We start from the raw sequence: 23,509 nt of genomic DNA, 5'->3' as shown, positions 1-23,509 counted from the left end.
GCGCCGCAACCCCAGAATTGGTCACGACTGGACCTAATGGTCAGGGGTCCCTTTACCTTTACCTTTAATTATGTGTTACATATCTGCTACGTGTGAGAATGGATGTGGGTGCATGTGTTATGTCTGATAGCTATGGATAGGCAAAGGTAAAGGACCCCTGGACGGCTAAGTCCAGTTAAAGGCGACTATGGGGTTGCAGCGCTCATCTTGCTTCAGGCTGAGGGAACTGGCGTTTGTTCGACAGCTTTCCGGGTCATGGGGCCAGCATGACTAAACCACTTTTGAAGCAACAGAACACTGTGATGGAAACCAGAGCGCATGGAAACACCATTTACCTTCCTGACACAGTGGTACCTATTTATCTACTTGCTCTGGTGTGCTTTCGAGCTGCTAGGCTGGCAGGAGCTGCGACAGAGCAATATGAGATCACCCCATTGGGTGGATTCGAACTGCTGACCTACTGGCAAGCTCAAGAGGCTCAGTGGTTTAGACCACAGTGCCACCTGCACCCCAGCTGGCAGAAATGCGTGTAGAGAGCTGGCCCCGCTCACTGCTGACATCTAGCCTCCAAGTTAGCCCTGAAGAAATGAGGTCTTTGGCCTTAATTTGTTCCTTATCCTTGCTGTAGCACCATAAAAACTAAAGCAATGCATCATGACGTAAGATGGGAATATCCCTTCATGCATCTGATGAAGCCTCTGCAGACTAATGCAATGCTTCTTGGCTTTTAAGCTGCTACTGGACTCTATGTCTCATTTTAGCTGTGTTGGACTGACACGGCAGGAAGTTTTTTTCCGCGGTGGAAGTTACTTGCATGACACGCAACCTGCTAATAAGTCAAGCCTCACACAGAGGGTTGAGGAGGAGAGCAAGAGGTGGCAGGTGGCAAGTTCAGCGCACTAAGCCAGAGGCAAAAAAAGAAAAAAGAAGTCATGCAACTTGAATCCACTAAATGCAAAAATGCGAATCCCACCAAGTCCTAGCTCTCAGATCTGTTAAAAGCACTGCAGGACATGGCACTCAAAGCTTTGATGGAAACCCTTTCATCATCTGGGTGACAAACTTTCTTCCTATTTCCCATCTTGCTGACTTGCCATTGAAATGTGAGCCCCACTGAAATCTGGGCTTTTTTTCCGGGTCAGAGACAACCAATGAACGTGGAGGCAATCTCTGACCTGGAAAATCCTCTGGGCATGCTGGTTCTGAACAGAGGCTAGAAGCACGCACTGATATTTTGACAGCCGATCCACTTATTGAGCATGGGAGCAAAGTCGAGCGCATGGAACCGAAACTGAGGGGCCGAAAATGTATGCACTTGTTTCAGAAGAAGCAAACAAGAATTACACTCCTTCCTTCAAGCCTTGATTTTGAGCTTAGAGAAGCTTGAAACCTTATGTAAAAGGGCAAGATGCAATCACAATTCTGTACGTGTTGGCAGAGGGAAATGGCCCACCACACAAATTGCCCAGTGATCAGTACAGTGGTACCCCGGGTTAAGTACTTAATTCATTCCGGAGGTCCGTTCTTAACCTGAAACTGTTCTTAACCTGAAGCACCACTTTAGCTAATGGGGCCTCCTGCCGCTGCCGCACCGCCGGAGAATGATTTCTGTTCTCATCCTGAAGCAAAGTTCTTAACCTGAAGCACTATTTCTGGGTTAGTGGAGTCTGTAACCTGAACCGTATGTAACCTGAAGCGTATGTAACCTGGTTGTACAACCAGGCTCCAAACTCTCCTTAAGAGCGGAGCAGACCTTATTTTACTGCACGGGTGAGGAATCTGGAGCCCAGGGCCAAATGAGGACATACATGTCTCTCTCTCTGAGCTTTGTCACTTTCTGCAGACAACAGCCACCACTCCCCTGCCTTGGACTCTGGAACACTTTTGCTTGGCTGCAATGGGTTTCTTGAACTGTAGTATTTTTCTTTTGCTTTTCTGGATAGAGAGCAGAGAGGGGCACGGGGATGTGTGCAGAAAGTATCCAACTGTACAAAGGGAAAGCTCAGTGTCATTGTTCCACTCACTTCGACCTCTTAGCCCACCCACCACTGACATGTGACCCCCCACCTCTCAGAAGGGAATGACCCGGGTGGATTTTGGACCTTGGACTGAGAAAATTCCCCACCCCTGTTTCACTCGGCCACAGTTTCTCCCATCCTGTTACCTAGGATAGGATAGTTATGTTGGTGGCCTGGGAACTGCTCTGGAGATTTTTATTGAAGGGTGTGGGTGGGTGGGTGGGTGGGTGGGTGTTGCACAGGTTCACTTTGTTAAGGTGACAAGAAGGTGTGAAATCAATTTTTAAGGTTTCTTGATCCGACATTCGGCAAGTTTACAGCAAACAATGTGTGTGTGACATCTGATGTTAGCCATACTCAGAATAAAATCACTGCTATCAATGGACTTGCTGTAAGCATCTTAAATCCATAGATATGAATAGGTCTATTCCCAGCATTTCTTCATAGTCTATCACCCCCATGATTCCAGGACTTTGGTGCTACGGTTTCCCGACAAAGTTCTGGCAGGTGCATCGTGGGAAAGACTCGCCTTCTGTCACGACCAGAGGGTATCAAAATTTAAAGATGCAGAATGTCCCATCTTTCATTTGCATTGCTATTCCTGAATGTTCAGAGTGGCTCGGGAAGGCCATGAAACTCTTAACCTCAGGGTCATGGTTTCAAGCAAAAATAATCCTGCATTGCAAATGGGTGGACTGGATGATAACCGTTGTGGTCCCTTCCAACTCTGCAAATCTATGGTTGTATGATTCTAACAGCACTTTCTTGTGTCTCGTTAACACCAGCAATATCTAAGTGCTGTGCAGAAAAGGACATTCTGGCAGCTGAAGTAAGAAATATCAAATGTATCCTAAGAACATCTGAAGGATCGCTGCTGGATCAGGCCAGTGGCCCATCTAATCCAGTGTCCTCTTCCCACAGCAGCAAACCCCAATGCGTATGGGAAGCCTGCAAGCCAGAATGCAACAGCAAACTCCCCACTTATGATTCCCAGCATCTGGTATTCAGAGGCATGCTGCCTTTTCCTTTTTCATAGTAAAATAAATAAATAAATGTCAATGCGGCCTAGGACCCACGTACCTATGGTACCGCCTCTCCTGGTATGCCCTGCGGAGGACCTTAAGGTCCACAAATGACAACATTCTGGAGGTCCCAGGTTGCAAGGTGGTTAGATTGGTTGCAACTAGGGCCAGGGCCTTTTCAGTACTGGCCCCAACTTGGTGGAACACTCTGTCACAAGAGACTAGGGCCCTGCGGGACTTGACATCTTTCCGCAGGGCCTGCAAGACAGAGCTGTTCCGCCTAGCCTTTGGTTTGGACTCAGTCTGACCCTTATGTTTCCCTCCCCTTACAGTTTCGATCTATGGGCTACTTTTAAAATGAGGCTGCATTCTAAATTGCATTTTAAACTGTATTTTAAATTGTTCCCCCCCATTACGTTTTTACTGTAATTTTATTGGTGTTAGCCACCCTGAGCCTGATTCTGGCCGGGGAGGGTGGAGTATAAATAAATATTATCATCATCATCATCATCATCATTCTTATCATTATTATTATTATTATTATTATTATTATTATTATTAATTTGTTGTCCTTTTAATTTGCTGTCCTACAAGTTCGCTTCTTTATTTTACAATGACAAGCATGACACTCCCCAAATCTGTGGCTGGAAATGGTCCTTGCGCTGAACATCATGGGACATAGGATGCTGCCCTACTGTGAGAAGGCAGGATACTATTGGTCAATGCAGCTTAGTACCGACTGTGCTGATTGGCAGTGGCTCTCCAAGATTTTATACAGGGTTTCTTCCCTACCTAGAGATGCTGGGACCTGAACCTGTGACCTTCTGCAATGCAGCACGTGTGTTCTACCAGTGAGCTCTGGCCCCTTGCCAGTAGTGATGTAAAGCCCCCAGCGGAATGGGAAGCCTGGCCTTGTTTCTCAACCTGCAAGGTGGGAACTACAGGGAGCACGGAAGAGAAAAACCACAGATAGCGACGTGCATTTTATAGTTCTCAAGAATGAAATTTGCTGTGACTCATCTGCGATTTCTCCCCGAATTGAACATGACAAACCAGTGAGGTAAACGCGTTAGCACAAGACTATTTTTAGATGTCTTCCTGCGCAGGACTGAGCTGCACAGATAAAGGGCTCAGTCCACAAAACCAGGCTGCTCTGCGACTGCTGCCTCTGCTTAACGGGGTTTTCTGCAATCTTCAGTAGGAATACATGAAGAGCGGACAGCAGTCGTGCACCATCATGTGAAAGCAGCATGCTTTAGACTTAGTCTGCACAAATGAATTCAGGGTCAGAATTCTGATTCATATTTTGCTATCCCACCCAACCCCTCTTGTGCAATAGAAACAGTCCAGGGGAACCCAGGAGCCATCTAGTCCAACCCCTGCAATTCAGGAATATCAACTGAAACTTCCAGCACAGATGGCCATCCAACCACTGCTTATAAACCTCCAAGGAAGGAGAGTCTACAACCTCTCGAGAGAGCCCGTTTCACTGTCAAAAAGCTCTTACTGTCAGAAAGTTTTTCCTGATGTTTAGTTGGAATCTCCTTTCTTGCAACTTGAAGCCATTGGTTCGAGTCTGACCCTCCGGAGCAGGAGAAAACAATCTTGCTCCATCCACCATGTGACAGCCCTTGATATATTTGAAGATGGCTATCATATCTCCTCTCAGTCTCCTCTTTTCCAGGCTAAACATACCCAGCTCCTTCAACTGTTCCTCATAAGGCTTGGTTTCCAGCTCTTGGCCATCTTGGTTGCCCTCCTCTGCACACGTTCCAGCTTGTCAACATCCTCCTTAAACTGTGGTGCCCAGAATTGGAAACAGTATTCCAGATGTGGTCTGACCAAGGCAGAATAGAGTAGTACTTCCCTCACTACACTTCTGTTGATGCAGCCTAGAATAGCATTAGCTTTTTTCCCTGCTGCATCATACTGTTGACTCATGTTAGGTTTGTGGTCCACCAAGACCCACAGAACCTTTTCACATGTACTGCTAGTAAGTCAGGTGTCCCCCACCCTATATTTCCCCAGACCCTAGACTGGGGGTAATACCGCCTTTCTCAACCTGTGGGTCTCCAGATATTGTTGAACTACAACTCCCATCACCCCTAAGCTAGCAAGGCCGGAGCTCAGGGGTGATGGGAGTTGTAGTCCAACAACATCTGGGGACGCACAAGTTGAGAACCGCTGTGCAATGTATGTCATGAGTGAAGTTGCTATCTAAACTGCAGTTAATATCGATGTAGTGAAAGCTCTTGTGATCTGGGCACCAGATTTTAAAAGGAAATTAGACAACTCCATGGAGGATGAGGCAGTAAAATGCTACCACGAGGGCCCCAAATTGCCTCCAGTATTGAAGACAACATGCCTCTGAATATCACTTACTTAGGTAAAGGTAAAGGGACCCCTGACCATTAGGTCCAGTCGTGACTGACTCTGGGGTTGCGGCGCTCATCTCGCTTTACTGGCCGAGGGAGCGGGTGTACAGCTTCCGGGTCATGTGGCCAGCATGACTAAGCTGCTTCTGGCGGACCAGAGCAGCTCACGGAAACACCGTTTACCTTCCCGCCGGAGCGGTACCTATTTATCTACTTGCACTTTGATGTGCTTTCGAACTGCTAGGTTGGCAGGAGCAGGGACCGAGCAACGGGAGCTCACCCCGTCGCGGGGATTCGAACCGCTGACCTTCTGATCAGCAAGTCCTAGGCTCTGTGGTTTAACTCACAGTGCCACCCGTGTCCTTATCACTTACTTACTGGGGAGCAAAAGCGAGGAGAGTGCTCTTGCACTCAAACCTTGCTTGCAGGCTTTCCATACAAATCTGGTTGGCCAGTTTGCAAACAAGATGCTGAACTAGATTTGGTCTGATGCTGCAGGACTCTTATTACATTTTCATCTATCCTTCTGAGCCTTTTAATCAGCCTTTCTCATCCTGTGGGTCCCCAGATGTTGTTGAACTACAACTCCCATCACCCCTAGCTATCAAGGCCAGAGCTCAGGGATGATGGGAGTTGTAGTCCAACAACATCTGGGGACCCACAGGTTGAGAACCGCTGTGTTAGATGGTTTTCTTCAAAGCGGACAAATTTCCCCTGGAATAGCTGGATGCTCACAAGATCACCGGCTGAACTGGAGCCTGATCCCAGCACGCTTTTACCCTTGAATGCTGACATTCAGTGACTTTTGGTAAGTTCGCTGGTAGGAAGTTGTGTAGACAAGACCCCCAGAGTGATGAAATCTGAGGTCCTAACAAATGCCCATGCATTAAGAGATTAGTGACTCGCTGGTGATTATGGAAGGCTACCTGGCATCTTTCCAGCTTCTAAACACAGAAGCAAAATACTGCTTCATCTAAGGAAATTCGATCTTCCGGCAGAAAACTATACTGCAAGGTTTTTGTTTAAAAAAGAAAAAAAAGTGTTCCTGTTCCAAATAACCCCCACCCCCTGCAAGACCCTTTGCTACCAGAAGCCTCTCTCAGGAACAAGTCACTTGACCTGCTCAGTTGATGCTCTGCGATGCGTCAAGGCTCCCATTGTGTCTCCTTGAGAAGAGAGTGAAATTAAGTTAGCAAAGGATTTCTCAAAGCACCTCGTCATTCCGCACTTCCTGACATCTCTGCAGTCTGTCAACACATGAGAAGGCAGAATGCTAGTCTCGTGTGAATAGAAGGATACATTCCAGAGGTTCCTTTGAACCTGCCATGCCTGCTGTTAGAGATACTGTTGATGTACGTTTGTCAGGTTATCCGTTTTAGATCTGCATGCTTTTAATTATTTGGGAGGGGGTAATTATTATTTTCATAACGAGACTAACTACAAGGCCCCTTCTTTTCTAGATGGGGTTCTTTGATTTCTCAAGGATGGAATCTGGGGCCTGACCAACCTAGTTCTTTTAAAAGGTGTTATTTTAAAGAGTGGTCGCAGCCTACCTACTTATTATTGGAATTCCCCCCTTTTAATTGTGTTAGGTTAACCGAAAACAAGTGTGATGGCAGGGGCTGATGGGAGTTGTAGTCCAACAACACTGGAGGGCAACAGGTTGGCCAAGGCTCTAGGGGTAGGCAGAAGAAAACAAATTTGCTCCATTGTCTATGTGACAATCTGTGTCAGCAAAGGTCTCCACCCCCCCCACCCCCCCAGTCTGCTATGGCTTGAAATTGTTAATCAGCCTTTTGGTTTTTTTTAGAGCGCTTTAACACAAAAGGCCAGATTCAGTGTAAAATAAATAAATAAACAAATAAATCTGTTAAATTCCAACTGGAACATTTCTTCAGCGGTTCCCTAATCTCAGAGGCCCAATTGCAGAAGGAACATCACCTGCTATGGAGAAGAACAGGGAAAATTGCTGTTTGCTTGTTTTTTCAATTGCCCGTGCACTTTTCAACTATTAGTTATTGATCCTGCTTTTGACCTCGTATATATGTTTAAAAAAGGGGGGGGGTAAACAGATAAAGTACCCTCTGGTGTTTTTTTGTGCACCACACACAAAGCAGGAAGAAGTCAGGCCAAGGGCATATTGAACAGGGAGCCAGTCACCATGATCCGATCCATGGCTTGTTGCCTGGCAACAGGCCACACTGCCAAAAGAGCCCATCTACTTTTTTTCTTTTATTTTAGTGATAATAACTTGGCTTCCTTGAAATAAAAAAAAAAGCATCTGACAATAATTACTACTGGGACACATAACTCGGAATTTCAAAGTTCCAGGCTAAAACTACCCATCAGCCCCTGCATTTCAGCACATTGCAAGAACTTTACATGCCAACCTCCCACAGATTATTTGGGGAGTAAGCACCATTAATCGCAATAGGACATACAGTGGTACCTCGGGTTAAGAACTTCATTCTGTTCTTAACCTGAAACCGTTCTTAACCTGAGGTACCACTTTAGCTAATGGGGCCTCCTGCTGCTGCCATGCCGCCACGCGATTTCTGTTCTCATCCTGAAGCAATGTTCTTAACTCGAGGTACTACTTCCGGGTTAGCGGAGTCTGTAACCTGAAGCGTCTGTAACCCAAGGTACCACTGTACTTCTATCGGATCTCAGAAGGCTAGAAGAAGCACCCTAAGCCTTGGGTGATTCAGTGCCACTTCAAGAAGATAGCTTTGGGCTCTGTGGAGCAATGATCTGACCTAGCATAAGGAGGTTTCCAATGTCCCTTTGGTCATGTATGTGCCACATAAAAACATTACTCAGTGTTCCAGAACAAGCCTTGGACTCTTCTGTGGTGCGATGGGGATTTCTTTTCGTCATTTCAGATAGCTGTCTCCCCCATTTACACCTAATTATCTCCGAGGCATATTACATTAAAATAAAAATTGGCTACATTCAATCTGGTGTAGTGACATACTTACAGCACAGAACTGACAAAGTGAAACATTAAAATATACCATTATAACTTTAAAATAAGCATTAAAACTAATAGGAAAAAGTGGGGACATTCATAGCAATTGTGGAGGGTTTCCTCTGTAGGTGACTCAGAGGACAAATATTTTGCCTTTGAGGCATCTGAAGCGGCAGGGGGTTCTTGGGAGTATCTTAAAGGGGGGAAAGGTTTATATGGTGAGACATGTTCCTAAAATATGCAGATCCCAGCCAGTTCAATGCTTTAAAATTTAAGAGACAGCAACAACCCTTGCTTCAAAACAATGTGTTATACAATATACTCACTCCAGAGGACCAAGAAGTTACCGTATTTTTTGCTCTATAAGACTCACTTTTTCCCTCCTAAAAAGTAAGGGGAAATGTGAGTGTGTCTTATGGAGCGAATGCAGGCTGCGCAGCTATCCCAGAAGCCAGAACAGCAAGAGGGATTGCTGCTTTCACTGCACAGCGATCCCTCTTGCTGTTCTGGCTTCTGAGATTCAGAAATTTTTTCTTCTTGTTTTCCTCCTCCAAAAACTAGGTGCGTCTTGTAGAGCGAAAAATACGGTAGCTTCATTCTTAACTGGAACAGATGTGGGGAACCCTTGCCCCCAGATGTTGCTGAACTACAATTCCCATCATCCCCAGACACAGGTCTGATGGGAGTTGTAGTTCAGCAACATCTGGAGGTCCCAAGGTCCCCCACTCCTGATCTAGAACATAGTACAGCAGTGAGCAGAGCCAGGCCTAACTGAGTGAAGCAACTGCCTCAAGTGGTAAATGTGGAGATGGTGGGGGGCAGCAGGGAAAGCCCCCTGCTGTCCTCCTCAGCACCTTGGCTGACGGAGCTGTGGGCCTCCATTAGCAAGAGTGGGGTGGAGGACACTATCCCGTTTCCATATTCAGCTGCCAGCCCATCTGGGATGGGGGTGCTGTTCCCTTATCTCTCTCCTTCTCCCTCCCACCTCATTTCTTTGGGTTGCATGGCCCTGTCCCAGGTAGTAGTAGTAGTAGTAGTAGTAGTAGTAATAATAATAATAATAATAATAATAATAATAATAATAATAATAATGGTGTGAAAATAGATTAACCGTTTTCAATTTCAGAGTTTCAAAATTCAGTTTATGCTTAGCGAAGCAAGGAAGCTGGTCGGATCTTCTGTCAGCCAGTGAAGGTACGTTCCCGTCAAAATTCAGGCCACTCTTGGTCCACACCAGCCGTTGCTCCGCCGGAAGGGGGAACCAGGGTAGCGACACATGCTTACGAAAGCCCACCTACCTGAGAGAGAAGTTTATTGTCGTCCTCTAGCAGCTTGACTTTTGTTTCAAGTTGTCTGATGTAGTTAGAAGATGAATCTTTAAAGGGAGGAAAGGAGAGAGAGAGGCAAAAATGAGAGATTAACCTTCCCAGGAGATAGTGCTTTAAAGTCAAGCAAGATAGCTTCACAATTAGACTAATGTTTCCTCTCAGCAGAAGAAGAAAGGTCAAGACAAGAACTGAAGAACAATGCCCAGGGGAACAAAGCGGGCATTTCACAGTTTGAATCCATTAATACAACAAAGACCACACACACACACACACACACACACACACACACAGACAGACACAGAACAGAAGCAAAGCCAGGAGCAGAAAAGGCCTCTCACAACCCTTGGAGGCTTGTGCCAGTAACAGGAGCATTTCGAGAAGCTAGGCAGAAATAATGAGGTTCGGTTCAGTCTCATTCGAAAGCCGCAGAAGAGGAGACGTTTTAGGCATCAAAAGAGCAAGGGGACATTGGGGTGACCTTGTGCAGGCAGAAGGAGGCTGTCTCTTCCTTCAAAAGAGCTGAGTTTGGGAGCAGGTGATGGGGTGGGGAATGAGTTACCGCTGCTCAAAAATACCTGCTTTTTATTTTGAAGGCGTATGAAAGATTTTGCATGTAGTAAGAATAAGGGAATGAGCAAAGGCGGTTATGAAGAACACCCAGCCGGTTCTGCAGTGTTTCAAGGGCATTCGCATCTCTCCACATATATAATTTTCTGTTTTAGATTTCTGCAACACTGCCTTTGAAAACTGCACAGTATAGCTGCCAGGAAACTGGGACCAGGCACCATGAGCGCGTTACGCCTATTTTCTATCATCGCCAGTGACTTTGGGTCCATTTCCAAGTCCGATTGCTGGTTTTGACCTTCAAAAGCCCTTGGGAGCTTTTTAGTTCGAAAAGCTTGTAAGAAATGAATTCTTACGTTTATATCCTGCCTTTCTTTTGCCACGGGATCAAAGGCAGCACAAAGGTGATTCCCAGGCAGTCACCCAACTGAGCACACCTGTACCTGCTTAGCTTCAGCTAGGTGGTGGCCTCCCATGTTTTCAGACCACCCCCTGTGGAATATGAGCTGCCCAGGCCTTGAGATCATCATCCGAAGTCCTTTTCCAGGTGCTCCCCATCAACTGGGATATTGCAGATGGCTGCGAGAGAAAGGGTCTTTTCCACAGTGGCCCCTTCAGTTGTGAAAAACCCTCCCCAGATACATGTGCCCAAGTGCTTTCTACTTTGTAATTTTTAAACATTATAGCATGCTGCGGTTCTGGCAACAAAGTTATATTTTCCGGTTTTCGCTTCTGATCACTTTTGTTTGTTTATTTGACTTTTTAAATAGCCTGCTAAACAAAAGTATCCAAGGGGATGATGACATATTTAAAACCATAAACACACTATAGCAGTGCCACATTCATACAAAAATGCATCACACACACACACACACACACACACACACATAACAGTACCCCCATAACAGCTGTAGTAGCTCACTAACAGTCAAAACTTCGTTGCAATGTTTAAATCTCTTGATATTTGTTATTTATTTTATAGGTATCTCATTTGCTGATCCTTAATTTGTCTTACTGTAAATACGATTTTTTTAAAAAAATGTTTCTGCTACCGACATCATCCAAATAACATTGGAAATAAGAGACTGCCCCCCAGTAAATGTTAGGCACCTGGTCTTTCCTTAGGTTCCAACAAATTAATATTTAATTCACCATATATCTGCCTTCCCACTGCCCAAAATAAATAAATACAAAATCCCACACACTTACTCATTGGTTGCAGATGGATGGGGGACAGAACACTGGATTTTATTTTATTTTTAAAAGGTATTTGCAATCAGCACCTTGTGATAAGTAAATGGCACATTCCATGAGTACTTTTGGATGTGCCAAGACATTCCTTGCTCCCAATAAAGTGAAGAGCATCTCTACTCATCTCCAATTGCTCCAGTAATGAAAAGTATGAAAGTTACACTCTCTCTATCAAACTATTGCCTTGAGACCTTAATCTCCATTCAGATGAAATAACCATTTGGCTCTTTACATTCTGGCCTCTGTAAGGAAACACTGGGCAATCATAATAAAATTCAATTTAACAGAGGGCAGGGTATGTGTGTGCAGAAGCAAAGGAGAGCAAAAAAACGAATCAACGGTGTTGCTGCCAGCGCTTGACGTTCAGCCTGAAAGCAAATTCAACCCTTCCTGTTGCTCCCTCTGAGATTAAATGCCCAACATTCGGTGAGTACGGGACCTACATTACAAAGAGCCGACCCTTTGCTATCAGCAAAGGGTAAGATCTGCAATAATGAGTTTCTCTGCAGTAAAGAAACTGGGATAAGGAAATAAAGAATTAAAAAATGGGATAAAGAAAGTGCAGACAAGTCACATGCACGTATGCCCAAATCAGGGCTGTCTTAAGCATATGCGGCGCCGGGGTGCAAAGAGCCACCCGGTGCCCTCCCCCCCCAGGTTGTCCAGTCCCAGGCACGCAGGAGGGTGGAGCCAGCCAGCTGCCTCAGCATCTCACTGGCTCGGTGGCCCCCAAACTCGCAGCACAGAGCCACCCGCAGCAGAAGAGCCCGCTGCGGCACTCCAACCGACAGGTGGGCTCTTCCCTGGACTCAACTCTCGAGCCCCAGACTCTTGGCCTGGCACCCCTGAGAGCCTGGCACCCGGGTGCCCCGCACCCGTAGTGCCTATGGGTAAGACGGCCCTGGCCCAAATGTTTCTTGTTGTTGTTTAAATACCCAAAGCAGTGCTTCAGCTCAGTGGCACATCACTTGCTTTGCAAGCAGAAGGTCCCAGGTTCATCTACAGGTAGGTATGGAGAATACTCTGGTCTGAAACTTTAAAGCCACACTGTTGCTCAGTGTGGACCAGAGGTGGGAAGTCAATGGGCTTCCAGTTATTGCTGGACTATGGCTCCTGCCCATTGGTCAGGCTGATCCCCCAGGCTTCCTGTCTCTGGTGTAGGCAAAACTAAGGGCTACGATCTTGAAGGCAGCTTCATCACCTCCATGTGACATGCACATGAAGGAGATCCATGCTGGGAGGTAGTGAGTGGCCTAAGGTCACCCAGTGAGCATCATGGCAGAGCGAGGAATCAAACCCTAGTCTGACACTCCAAGCACTAGTCCTAGTCTGACACTCCAAACACTGCACCACCCCTGGCTAGTTTGAGGCGAACCATGAACGAGAGAATAAACTGCGGACCACAACAGAGCCATCACTTCAAAGGAAGGACAGAAAACAACTAGGATGTCCACAGAAGAAGAAGCCCCAGGAGCTAGATCTTGTGACTGGTCAATCGAGGCTCGTTTTATTGGAAGCCTATCTAATTGAGTAATGGCTGCTGCGAAAATCTCTCTTGTGCTCCTGCTACAGAATGTCTTACTGAGTTAATTCTCTAGCTGAGGAGATGGCGTCCCACACTAGAGGTTTGGCCTGTGTAGCCACATAAGATTTTTAGATGCTCTGGCGGCATTTGTGCTGAAAAGCAAAATTTAACAGCCACTTCAGTTCCTCACAGCTGAGTTGTAAAACCTGAATGCCCTTTTCCTATCCTGAGAATCTGAAAAGCTAATTGGCTAAGTTGATATCATTTCTGCTTGTGGGACCGGAATTAAACTCATTAAAGAAGCTGTATTATTACCCTCACGAATACATGCAGATCTTAGCACAAGGGCTATTCCATCTGGTATATAGTGTAATTCAACCTCAGTTCAATCTAATTTCCCCCCTCTCCAAGCTGACAAACAACTTTGTAATTATTATTGCAGGTAAACCAAAGAATGACAGATTGCAGTAAGGCTGTTTTGCTTCAGTGATGGGGAAGTCCCATAGGGTTGCGCCTGAAGACGGTTCAAAAACTTCAGCTAGTGCAGAATTCGGCGATCAGGTTGCTCACTGGAGGAACATGGTTTGAGCATATTACACCAATCCTGGGCCAACGGCACTGGCTACCAATTAGTTCCTAGGCCCAGTGCTGGCCTTAAATGGCTCAGGACTGCAATACCTCAAGCACCACCTCTCTCCATATGAACTGACTCGGAACCCTGAGATCATCATCTGAGGCCCTCCATGAGGAGTCTGGAGAGCGGCAACAAAAGAATGGGTCTTTTCTGAGGTGGTTCCCCATTTGTGGGATGTTCTCCCCAGGGAGGTTTGACTGGCACCCTCGTTACATATCTTTAGACGCCAGGCAAAAACGTTATTCTTCAACTGAGCCTTTGGCTCATTGGGATCCAATGTGCTTTTAAATGTGTCTTGGAGGCGGGAATGACTGGTTTGAGTTTGTTCTTATCTTTATTATGCAGTTCATTTTTTTTTATATGGCAATTTTATGTTGTGAACTGAGATCCATGCATGAAGGGTGGCGTACAAAATTAATAAACACCACCACCTGTCTTGAGGAACCAAGGGATGGTATGCAACTAAGTTTTGCTCTTGAGCAGTCCTACTGAAATTGATGGACTAACTTATTCCTGTTCATCCATTTCAGTGGGTCATCTTAAAAAGCAGAGACATCACCTTGGCAACAAAGGTCCGTATAGTTAAAGCTATGGTTTTCCCAGTAGTGATGTATGGAAGTGAGAGCTGGACCATCAAGAAGGCTGATCGCCGAAGAATTGATGCTTTTGAATTATGGTGCTGGAGGAGACTCTTGAGAGTCCCATGGACTGCAAGAAGATCAAACCTATCCATTCTTAAGGAAATCAGCCCTGAGTGCTCACTGGAAGGACAGATCGTGAAGCTGAGGCTCCAGTACTTTGGCCACCTCATGAGAAGAGAAGACTCCCTGGAAAAGACCCTGATGTTGGGAAAGATGGAGGGCACAAGGGGAAGGGGACGACAGAGGACAAGATGGTTGGACAGTGTTCTTGAAGCTACCAGCACGAGTTAGACCAAACTGCGGGAGGCAGTGGAAGACAGAAGTGCCTGGCATGCTCTGGTCCAGGGGGTCACGAAGAGTCAGACACGACTAAACAACAACAACACCTTGACTAAAACTTAGTTGAAGAACACCCAAGTTTTCTAGCTCCGTGAGAACGTTCAGCAAATATGGATCTATCACTGGAAACAAAGAAAGAAATCCTCTCTTTCGAGAGCCAGTGTGGTGTAGTGGTTAAGAGCGGTAGTCACGTAATCTGGGGAACCGGGTTCGCGTCTCCGCTCCTCCACCTGCAGCTGCTGGGTGACCTTGGGCCAGTCACACTTCTTTGAAGTCTCTCAGCCCCACTCACCTCACAGAGTGTTTGTTGTGGGGGAGGAAGGGAAAGGAGAATGTTAGCCGCTTTGAGACTCCTGAAGGGGAGTGAAAGGCGGGATATCAAATCCAAACTCCTCCTCCTCCTCCTCCTCCTCTCTTCTCACCCATACCAGCTCTAGGTTTTGTGGGAGCCTCAATGGAACTGGTAGGGCAAAGAGGTCCACAGTCAACGGAGCCGATGATAGTTCTTCAAGGGCAACACTGAGACTTAAGGAGGAAGAACCTGGCAGCCAGGTCCACCCTCTTGACTGGAACGTGGGCTTGGAGGAATCAAGGCTAAATTTAACAGCGCATTTCCCCATTTGCCCTTATGAGTCAGCCTCCACTGGCAAGTTGTCTGCAGTTGCCCCCATGGGCGTAGTCAGGGAGCTGTCCCCCCCCCAATCAAGAAAAACCAATAAAAATACATAGCTAACAGAGGTTCTGCCCCTCCCCAACAAAAATCCTTCCTAGGCCCATAGCTGCCCCACTACTCCTTGACAATGTCACCACTGCTGATTCAATAGTCTTCTCTCCCCAAGCCCAGCAATATTACAGCAAAGAAGGGAGAGGACTAGGAACACAGAGGTAGGTTTTTTTGTCCTTTTCCTTCTTCTTGTCACTGTTCACAAGTAAAGAATGGGGCAGGTAAACAGACAGAGACAACAAGGAGGAAGTGGTGTGGGACAAAGAGGGATGGATGTGGTCCCCTTACTGGGCCATGGCAACTGCCTGATGATCCCCCCCATCTGACGCCAGCCCTACCCATCATCCAAAACGAAGCAAAAATGTAAAATAAGGAACTGCAGCCTTGAAAGCTCCACGTGCATATTTTGATCCCCAGGCAATCGCCTCCGAAATGAACATAACCCTGGCGGATGGTTGCCCAAAGCACTTGCGACTTCCCCCACCTGAGATTTCATAGAGTGCTCCACGACTGCAAATACGATTTAAGCTGGCAGTAGAAACAAAAGCCTGAATAGTCCCTCATATATATTCCAGTCATCATACATTTCAATGAGAGCACATTTGGCACAGGTGTGTGTTTTTTGGGGGGTGTTTTTTTTACTCAACCTGTAAATTTAATTCCAAATTGTTGCTTCTCATTATAATGAAAACATTGATAGCAGATGCTACTTCATTAAATTAATCAGTGCATTTCATTGACCTCCATAGTTCACCACTTTTATAACGCAGACAGGAGTAGAATACTATTGGGGGAAAGGTGATTTTTTTTTTAAAGTATTTTCTTACGGAAGCACACTGAATTACATTTTTAAAACAGCCGCATCTTAATATTGTGTACAAACAGAAGCACGGAAGAAATATTGTGCAGACGCTTCGGCTTTTAAGGTTACCTAAGGAGGCAATTAACCTCCTGGATAGCACAGGAATTTTATTACAAAACTCCTGGGAATACCTTCAACTCAGCCCATGTTGCTTTCCCATCCAGTATCAGCTTGAAGACATAAGAAGGGCATGTCTATGATCTCCATGCTTTAAAAGGGGGATTAGTACACCACACATTTTTTTAGGGAAAGGAGTTAGGGGAATGGTTGCAACTCTGTGCTAGAGCATTTGTCTTGCATGCAAAAGTTCCCAAGTCCCACCTCTTACATCTCCAGGTAGGGAAAGGAGGGATTCCTGCTTTGAACCCAGGAAAGCTGCTGCCAGTCAGTGCAGAGACAATACAGAGCTAGAGGGACACATAAAAGGTAAAGGGACCCCTGACCATTGGTCCAGTCGTGACCGACTCTGGGGTTGTGGCACTCATCTCACTCTATAGGCCAAGGGAGCCGGGGCTTGTCTGCAGACAGCTTCCAGGTCATGTGGCCAGCATGACTAAGCGAATCAGAGCAGCGCACGGAAACACCGTTTACCTTCCCGCCGGAGCGGCACGTATTTATCTACTGGCACTTGCTTTCAAACTGCTAGGTTGGCAGGAGCTGGGACAGAGCAAGGGGAGCTCACCCCGTCGCGGGGATTCAAACCGCCAACTTTCTGATCGGCAAGTCCTAGGCTCTGTGGTTTAACCCACAGCGCCACGCACAGCTTCCTATGTTCCTTCCTAAGTACGAATTTTTGCTTTAATTCAGGCCTTAATCCACCATTCCTGGCTTTAGGACCAAGAGCCGCTCTTTTACAATCTTGCTACAGTAGGGCATGCCATTTTAGGGGGTTAAACTTATTTTTTTGCAAATTTCTTCAGTGAGGGGTCTTATAAATATGTGTTTTGGGGATGTGAGGAATTCAAATCTGCTATTATGCTTGTGTTTGGACATTGTTTAGCTTGGCAAGTCTACGTTTGATGGAGAAACACAAACTGCTTTTGGGAAAACAGAATTTTAATTTTACCTTTTGAAATTGTCAGATAATAATAATAGTAGTAGTAGTAGTAGTAATAGTAGTAGTAATAGTAGTAGTATTGGAAGCTGCCCAGGTACAAAGGGTATAAATAATGAAATTATTATTACTATTACTATTCTTATAAAATAACTGCAAATACTAGGCAATCATTTTTAATGATTTCTATGCACTTTTACACATATTTTACTTGCCATGCCAAACTAAATTATATTAAGTTAACCAAAACATATATTGAATTCCCAAGTCATGTTACAAAATTTTGGCCCCACTCATTTTTGGAAAGCTGAAAAATTCAACGTGCCTATTTGCTACACAGTTGTACCTTGGAAGTCAAACAGAATCCGTTCTGGATAAGTCCGTTCCAACTTCCAAAATGTTCTGAAACCAAAGTGCGGCTTCCAAATGGCTTCAGGAAGCTCCTGCAGCCAATCAGAAGCTGCAGAAGACCCGTCAGACATTCAGCTTCCAAAAATAGTTCGCAAACCGGAACAGTCACTTCTGGGTTTGCAGCGTTCAGGAGCCAAAACATTCGAGAACTAAGCTGTTCGAAAACCAAGGTACAACTATAGTACCCAACCAGAGGACCACACATCCTTCGCACCGTTTGCAAACTAAGCCCTTAGGGCCCCATTTTGGCTCTGCACACAGAGACTCTGTCCCAAGGTGGTCATCTTGTGGCTCTCTAGCTATTGCCAAACTACAACTCCCATCATCCTTGATCATTGGCCATGCTGGATGTTGAGAGTTGTCGTTCCGCAACAGGCTAGCCATTCACACTCAACTGAGTTGTGGCACATGAAACCAAGACTTGGTTTACGACAGAGCTGCTTGCTCCACCCAAAAAGCACAAATATTCTCCCCCCCATCGCACAAATTCCACACGGCCAAGCTGAAAGTCTGTTGGCCTACTTCTCTCACATCACCCTGTCTGCTGCCCTAATTTTCCCTCACGCAGTGAATGATTCTGACACTTCTATTTCCACTGCATTGTGCGATGACCTTTCCATCAAACTTTGTGTCAAGTGAGGACCTCCACGCGGGGACTAAGTAAAATGTTTCGCTCCCAATGGCTGTCAGTGGGCTTTGAAATCTTACCTCCGCTCTTTAGTGCAATATTTCAGATTCGTTCCTTGACAGGCCTCCTGAGAACAGCACTTAAGGTTAAAAATACAGACCTTGCGTTGCCTCGTAAAAACATGCTGATTTATTAGCCAGGTCAGCACTTCCACACCAACACCAGAGAACGGGTGAAACTTTTGCTTTGTTTTTCCAAAGTGTTTACGTACAAATGCCAGCTCGTAATGTAAAAAAATATAAAACCGACACTTTTTATTTTGTGTGTGTCTGTGTGTATTTAAATTAAGATTTTTCAAAATACAAGCATACATTGCATACTCTGGATTCCAAAGTACTTGTATGTTACACTTTTGATAAGAAGAACAATTACGGTACTAATGCTATTATTGTTATTAATTTAGATAACATCCTTCATGCAAGGATCACAGGGCAGTTTACAATATAAAAACACAAAAATAGTAACAGCCAATTAACCCTTCCGCTTAAAAGTTTTATAAAAATGAAATTTAATTTTTGCAAATTTCTTCAGGGAGGGGGTCTTAAAAATGATGAATATGAGGACTGACCACAGCTTAGTACAGTGGTACCTCAGGTTCCATTCGCTTCAGGTTACAGACTCCGCTAACCCAGAAATATTACCTTGGGTTAAGAACTTTGCTTCAGGATGAGAACAGAAATCGCGCAGCAGCAGTGGGAGGCCCCATTAGCTAAAGTGGTACCTCAGGTTAAGAACAGTTGCAGGTTAAGAACGGACCACCGGAACGAATTAAGTTCTTAACCCGAGGTACCACTGTAATAGACTTCACAGAGGTTCTATTCCCAGAATTGCTGGTTAAAAAGGATCAGTTAATGAGAAAGACTTCTGCTGGAGACTTTACTAATACTGCGTTAGATGGATGCATAATGTGACCTAGGGCATAGGAACAAAGGAAGCCACCTTATACCAAGCCAAACCATTGGTACATCCACCTTGGTATTGTCTACAATGGCATGCTCTAAGGAAATTCAGAAAGGGAGATTGGACCTGGGACCTTCCGCATTCAAAGCAGATTACCACCGAGCTTTCTATGTCCCTTTGTTGGAGGAACTGGGAGGTGGACATATCTTTTGCTCTCTGTATCCACACGTCCATTTTGCCTTGTTCCCAGGAAGAGGCGAAAGCTGCATTTCAGAGAAAAGGCTGGAGAAGCACAAAAACAAGGAGCTCAAGACAACCGTCTCCCTGGCCCAGACCATTCCAGGATTTGGAGATCAAAACTGGACCTTGAACCAAGCATGTACTGAAGCAGAGTCAAGTCGGTGTCGTGCTACTATGTGGAAATAGTTGTGTGGACCAGCTCTCCACCTAGATCTCCAAGCTACTCTTCTCCAAAGCCCCAGATCTTCAGCACAATTTCCTCCGGCATTGCCAACGAAAAACACTGCAGAAGCAGCAGTTTAAATTGTCGACACAGGCTTCCTTGTTTTATAGTGCAGGTGGGAAGTCACTGATCTACTATAGTATGGCCTCGGGACACTCTTCTTAGAAGTCTAATTTTAGGTACCTGGTGCTAAATCGCTGGCCTTCGATAACTCCACCTGTCATAGAACTTGTCCTTGGTGTGACATGCAAAAATTAGCTCGTGGCCCGAGGAGTCCAGAAGAACCCCACCTGGTTCTGACACAATTGTGTGGGCCAGCATTCTTAAAACGTTGCAGATGTCCTCTCTGCTTTTGTTATTTGCAAACCCCGTCTCACCGGGACAGAGGCAAACAACCCGAAAAAAGTTTTATGCATCGCCGCCGCTCAGGGGTTGGAACTGCAAGTCACTTTGCAGACTAATGAGATTCCGCGGCTTTAACGATTAGGAAAAGGTTAAAATGACCTGCCGGGCACCCTCAAGTCACTTAAGCCTCTTTTCTTTCCTCGTGCAGCGTTAATCTTGGTAGCGTTAGTCACATGACCCAGCAGAAAAACGAAGCCGATTAGCGGCTTTCCCGCTGGCTACAAAGACGTCGAAACATTTGTTATGGTACCAGCATTTTGTAGGAAATGTGGCAATGGCGCTTGTCCTGTGATCCCTTGCCGAAGAACTCTAGCTGGACACAAGTGTCTGGTGCCAAAGAGAACCACCTAAAGACTCTGGATAGAACTCATGTTCATTTTCACTGGAATAAGGACACAGGAAAGTACTTGATACTGAGTCAGACCATCAATAGTGTGGTTGTTCTCCAAGATTTTAGACAGGGGTCCTTCCCAGGGCAACCTAGAGATTATGGGTACCAAACGAGGGACTTTCTGCAGAAAAATCATTTACTCTAGCACTAAACTATGGCCCCTTTCACCAAAAATGAATCTTCAATTGATCCTTTACCACAGGGATAGGACCTACCATTAGGCAGAGATAGGCAACTGCTTCATGTGGCAGATGCTATACAACCAGTCCTGGACCATCCTAATGTGGCCTGCTCCCTTCAATATGGTGGAAGATGTTATCCCATCACCAGTATTGGCATAAAAGTTAACTGTCAGCCCAGTCGGCTTCTGTAGATGCAGCAGAGAAGGAACACCCTTTTGTCCTGCAACTCCGGCAGCAACACGACTTGGGCATGTCCTGGGGATAGTCAGCTGGAGCTTCTGGAGCTCCATGCAGCCTTCAGAGGCTCCTTATATGGTTCCCAGCACAGTTTCAGAGCCTACTTTATAACTTAATTCAGCAGCATTAACACAGTCAAGAAAGAACTGAAAGTCTCTCTCCTTCACCAGGAAATGGCAGCAAGAGTATGAGAATCTTGGACGTTACAAAATGAAACATTATAATTCTTGACTTGCTGGATGACATCACAAGTCTATAAAGTCTATCATTCTGGAGATGCAGTAGATGGAACCTGGGACCTTCTGCAAACAATGTATAGGAAGTTGTCTTATAGTGAGCCAGATCATTCATCCATGTATTATTCTCTACACTGATTTGGCAATGACTCTCCAGAGTTTCAGATGGGGGACAATCCCAGTCCTACCTGAAGATATTGGGGACTGAGCCTGGGACCTTCTGCATAGCACCACCACTGAGCTATGATCTCCACAACAGTTATAATATAATAAATAACTATCTGCAGAGACATCACCTTGCCAACAAAGGTCCGTATAGTTAAAGCTATGGTTTTCCCAGTAGTGATGTATGGAAGTGAGACCATAAAGAAGGGTGATTGCCAAAGAATTGATGCTTTTGAATTATGGTGCTGGAGGAGACTCTTGAGAGTCCCATGGACTGCAAGAAGATCAAACCTATCCATTCTTAAGGAAATCAGCCCTGAGTGCTCACTGGAAGGACAGATCCTGAAGCTGAGGCACCAATACTTTGGCCACCTCATGAGAAGAGAAGACTCCCTGGAAAAGACCCTGATGTTGGGAAAGATGGAGGGCACAAGGAGAAGAGATGGTTGGACAGTGTTCTCAAAGCTACCAACATGAGTTTGACCAAACTGTGGGAGGCAGTGGAAGACAGGAGTGCCTGGCGTGCTCTGGTCCATGGGGTCACAAAGAGTCGGACATGTCTAAACAACTCAACAACAACAACAAAAATTTGTATCCCGCCCATCTGACTGGCTTGCCCCAGCCACTCTGGGCAGCTTACAACATATATAAAAACAAAATAAAACATTGAACCTTACGAAGCTTCCCTATACAGGGCTGCTGTCAGATGTCTTCTAAAGGTTATATCGCTACTCATCTTCTTGACATCTGATGGGAGGGCGTTCCACAGGGTGGGTGCCACCTCCAAGAAGGCCCTCTGCCTGGTTCCCTGCAACTTCACTTCTCACAGTGACGGAACCGCCAGAAGGCCCTTGGTGTTTGATCTCAGGACTGAAGGATGTGGGTGGAAATGCTCCTTCAGTTACCATCAGATGCATCTGAGGGGTTCACAAGCAAGGCTGTTTATCCCCAACATAGGGTAATTAGAAGAAAACCACATCTGAAGTTTCCATTTATCTGTCATACTAAACATGCTGTTATTCTGCAGACGTAGGAAATAAAAATGGAACTATGCCTGTTGGGAGCACCCTGATTTATTTATTTATTTTACAAACTAAAGGATTCGATCCGACCCCCTTTATGTTCAGATACATTCTGTGCATCTCAGACACCAGCAATTATTTTGCAAGATTGCTGCCCAACGTAATACTTTTGCCAGGCAACAAAAATTTATTCATGAGGGCAGCCCTTTGGCCTTTTGTTCAAGAAGGGTCTTTTCGGACAATACCATCAGCAGGTCTGGAAGAAGGCTGCATAAATAGCTGGGAATCACAATGCAAGCCCGTTTTTGCTTAAGCAGTACTACAGCCACTACAAATCTTGAGTTGCTTCATAGTTAGTGCTCCAAGAACTCTCCACCAAGCAGCTCTTGAGGGGGAATTGTAAAACAAAATGAATTTGCATTCTGCAAGCCATCTTGTGATTCCCAATGATAACTCCTATGTAACACACACACACACACACACACACACACACACACACACTGCTTTCCAATACAAGTAGGAAGAAAGTAATCGGCAGAGAGCAAAACTAATTATTGGGCTAACAAAAAGGAGGCTGAATTGGTTCAGGCTACTCAGCCATTCCAGATTAGGGTAAGCAATCTTCCTGCCTTCCATCCTCCCCCCCGCCCTTCCTCTCCTGCTTTTCATTTGTTTCAGTCATGCTACTGGGGCCTAAATCACAAACTCATTCAGTAGCTGATGCTTTGGTTAGAAGAGGCTGGAAGAACATCAAAGGCCCGCTTGCTGGGAGAGTTTGCCTCCTTTTGAATGGGTGGAGCAACCCCCTCCAGCATCCATTCTTTACAAAGTCTGGTATCCCACGGATGCACAAACCATATTTGCATGAAGGAATCTCTGCTTATTTGCTTGGGTGGAAGGAGACAGCAGTCAAAGGAGATGAACCCAGAAAGGAGATGGATGCCGCTATGAATGGACAGCTCTTCTCTAGAGACTTGGGTGGTGGGAATGGTCCAGACCTTATGCTTGTGCTTATCAACTTGCCATTGGATGGAACATTCTGAAATATTAGTGCTGTTAATCGGATCTCTATATGATGAGCTCAAGGCAATATATACAGAGCTT

The 23,509-nt window shown here is 45.6% G+C and overlaps 1 protein-coding gene across 4 annotated transcripts in view; it reads right to left on the bottom strand.

The window, feature by feature from the left end:
• CCDC85C (coiled-coil domain containing 85C) overlaps positions 1-23,509 on the bottom strand; it is a 182,375-nt gene that overhangs the window by 51,562 nt on the left and 107,304 nt on the right. For all 4 annotated transcript variants that reach the window (XM_028714227.2, XM_028714316.2, XM_028714158.2 and 1 more), the window contains one exon: positions 9,682-9,758. In XM_028714227.2, the coding sequence (XP_028570060.1) occupies positions 9,682-9,758 (77 nt within the window). The remainder of the gene's footprint in view (positions 1-9,681; positions 9,759-23,509) is intronic.

The sequence above is a fragment of the Podarcis muralis genome, chromosome 1 (assembly GCF_964188315.1).
Source record: "Podarcis muralis chromosome 1, rPodMur119.hap1.1, whole genome shotgun sequence".
In the NCBI taxonomy this organism is placed as follows: domain Eukaryota; kingdom Metazoa; phylum Chordata; class Lepidosauria; order Squamata; family Lacertidae; genus Podarcis; species Podarcis muralis.
The sequence above is the reverse complement of the archived record's forward strand: the minus strand, read 5'-3'. Positions and strand labels throughout refer to the sequence as shown.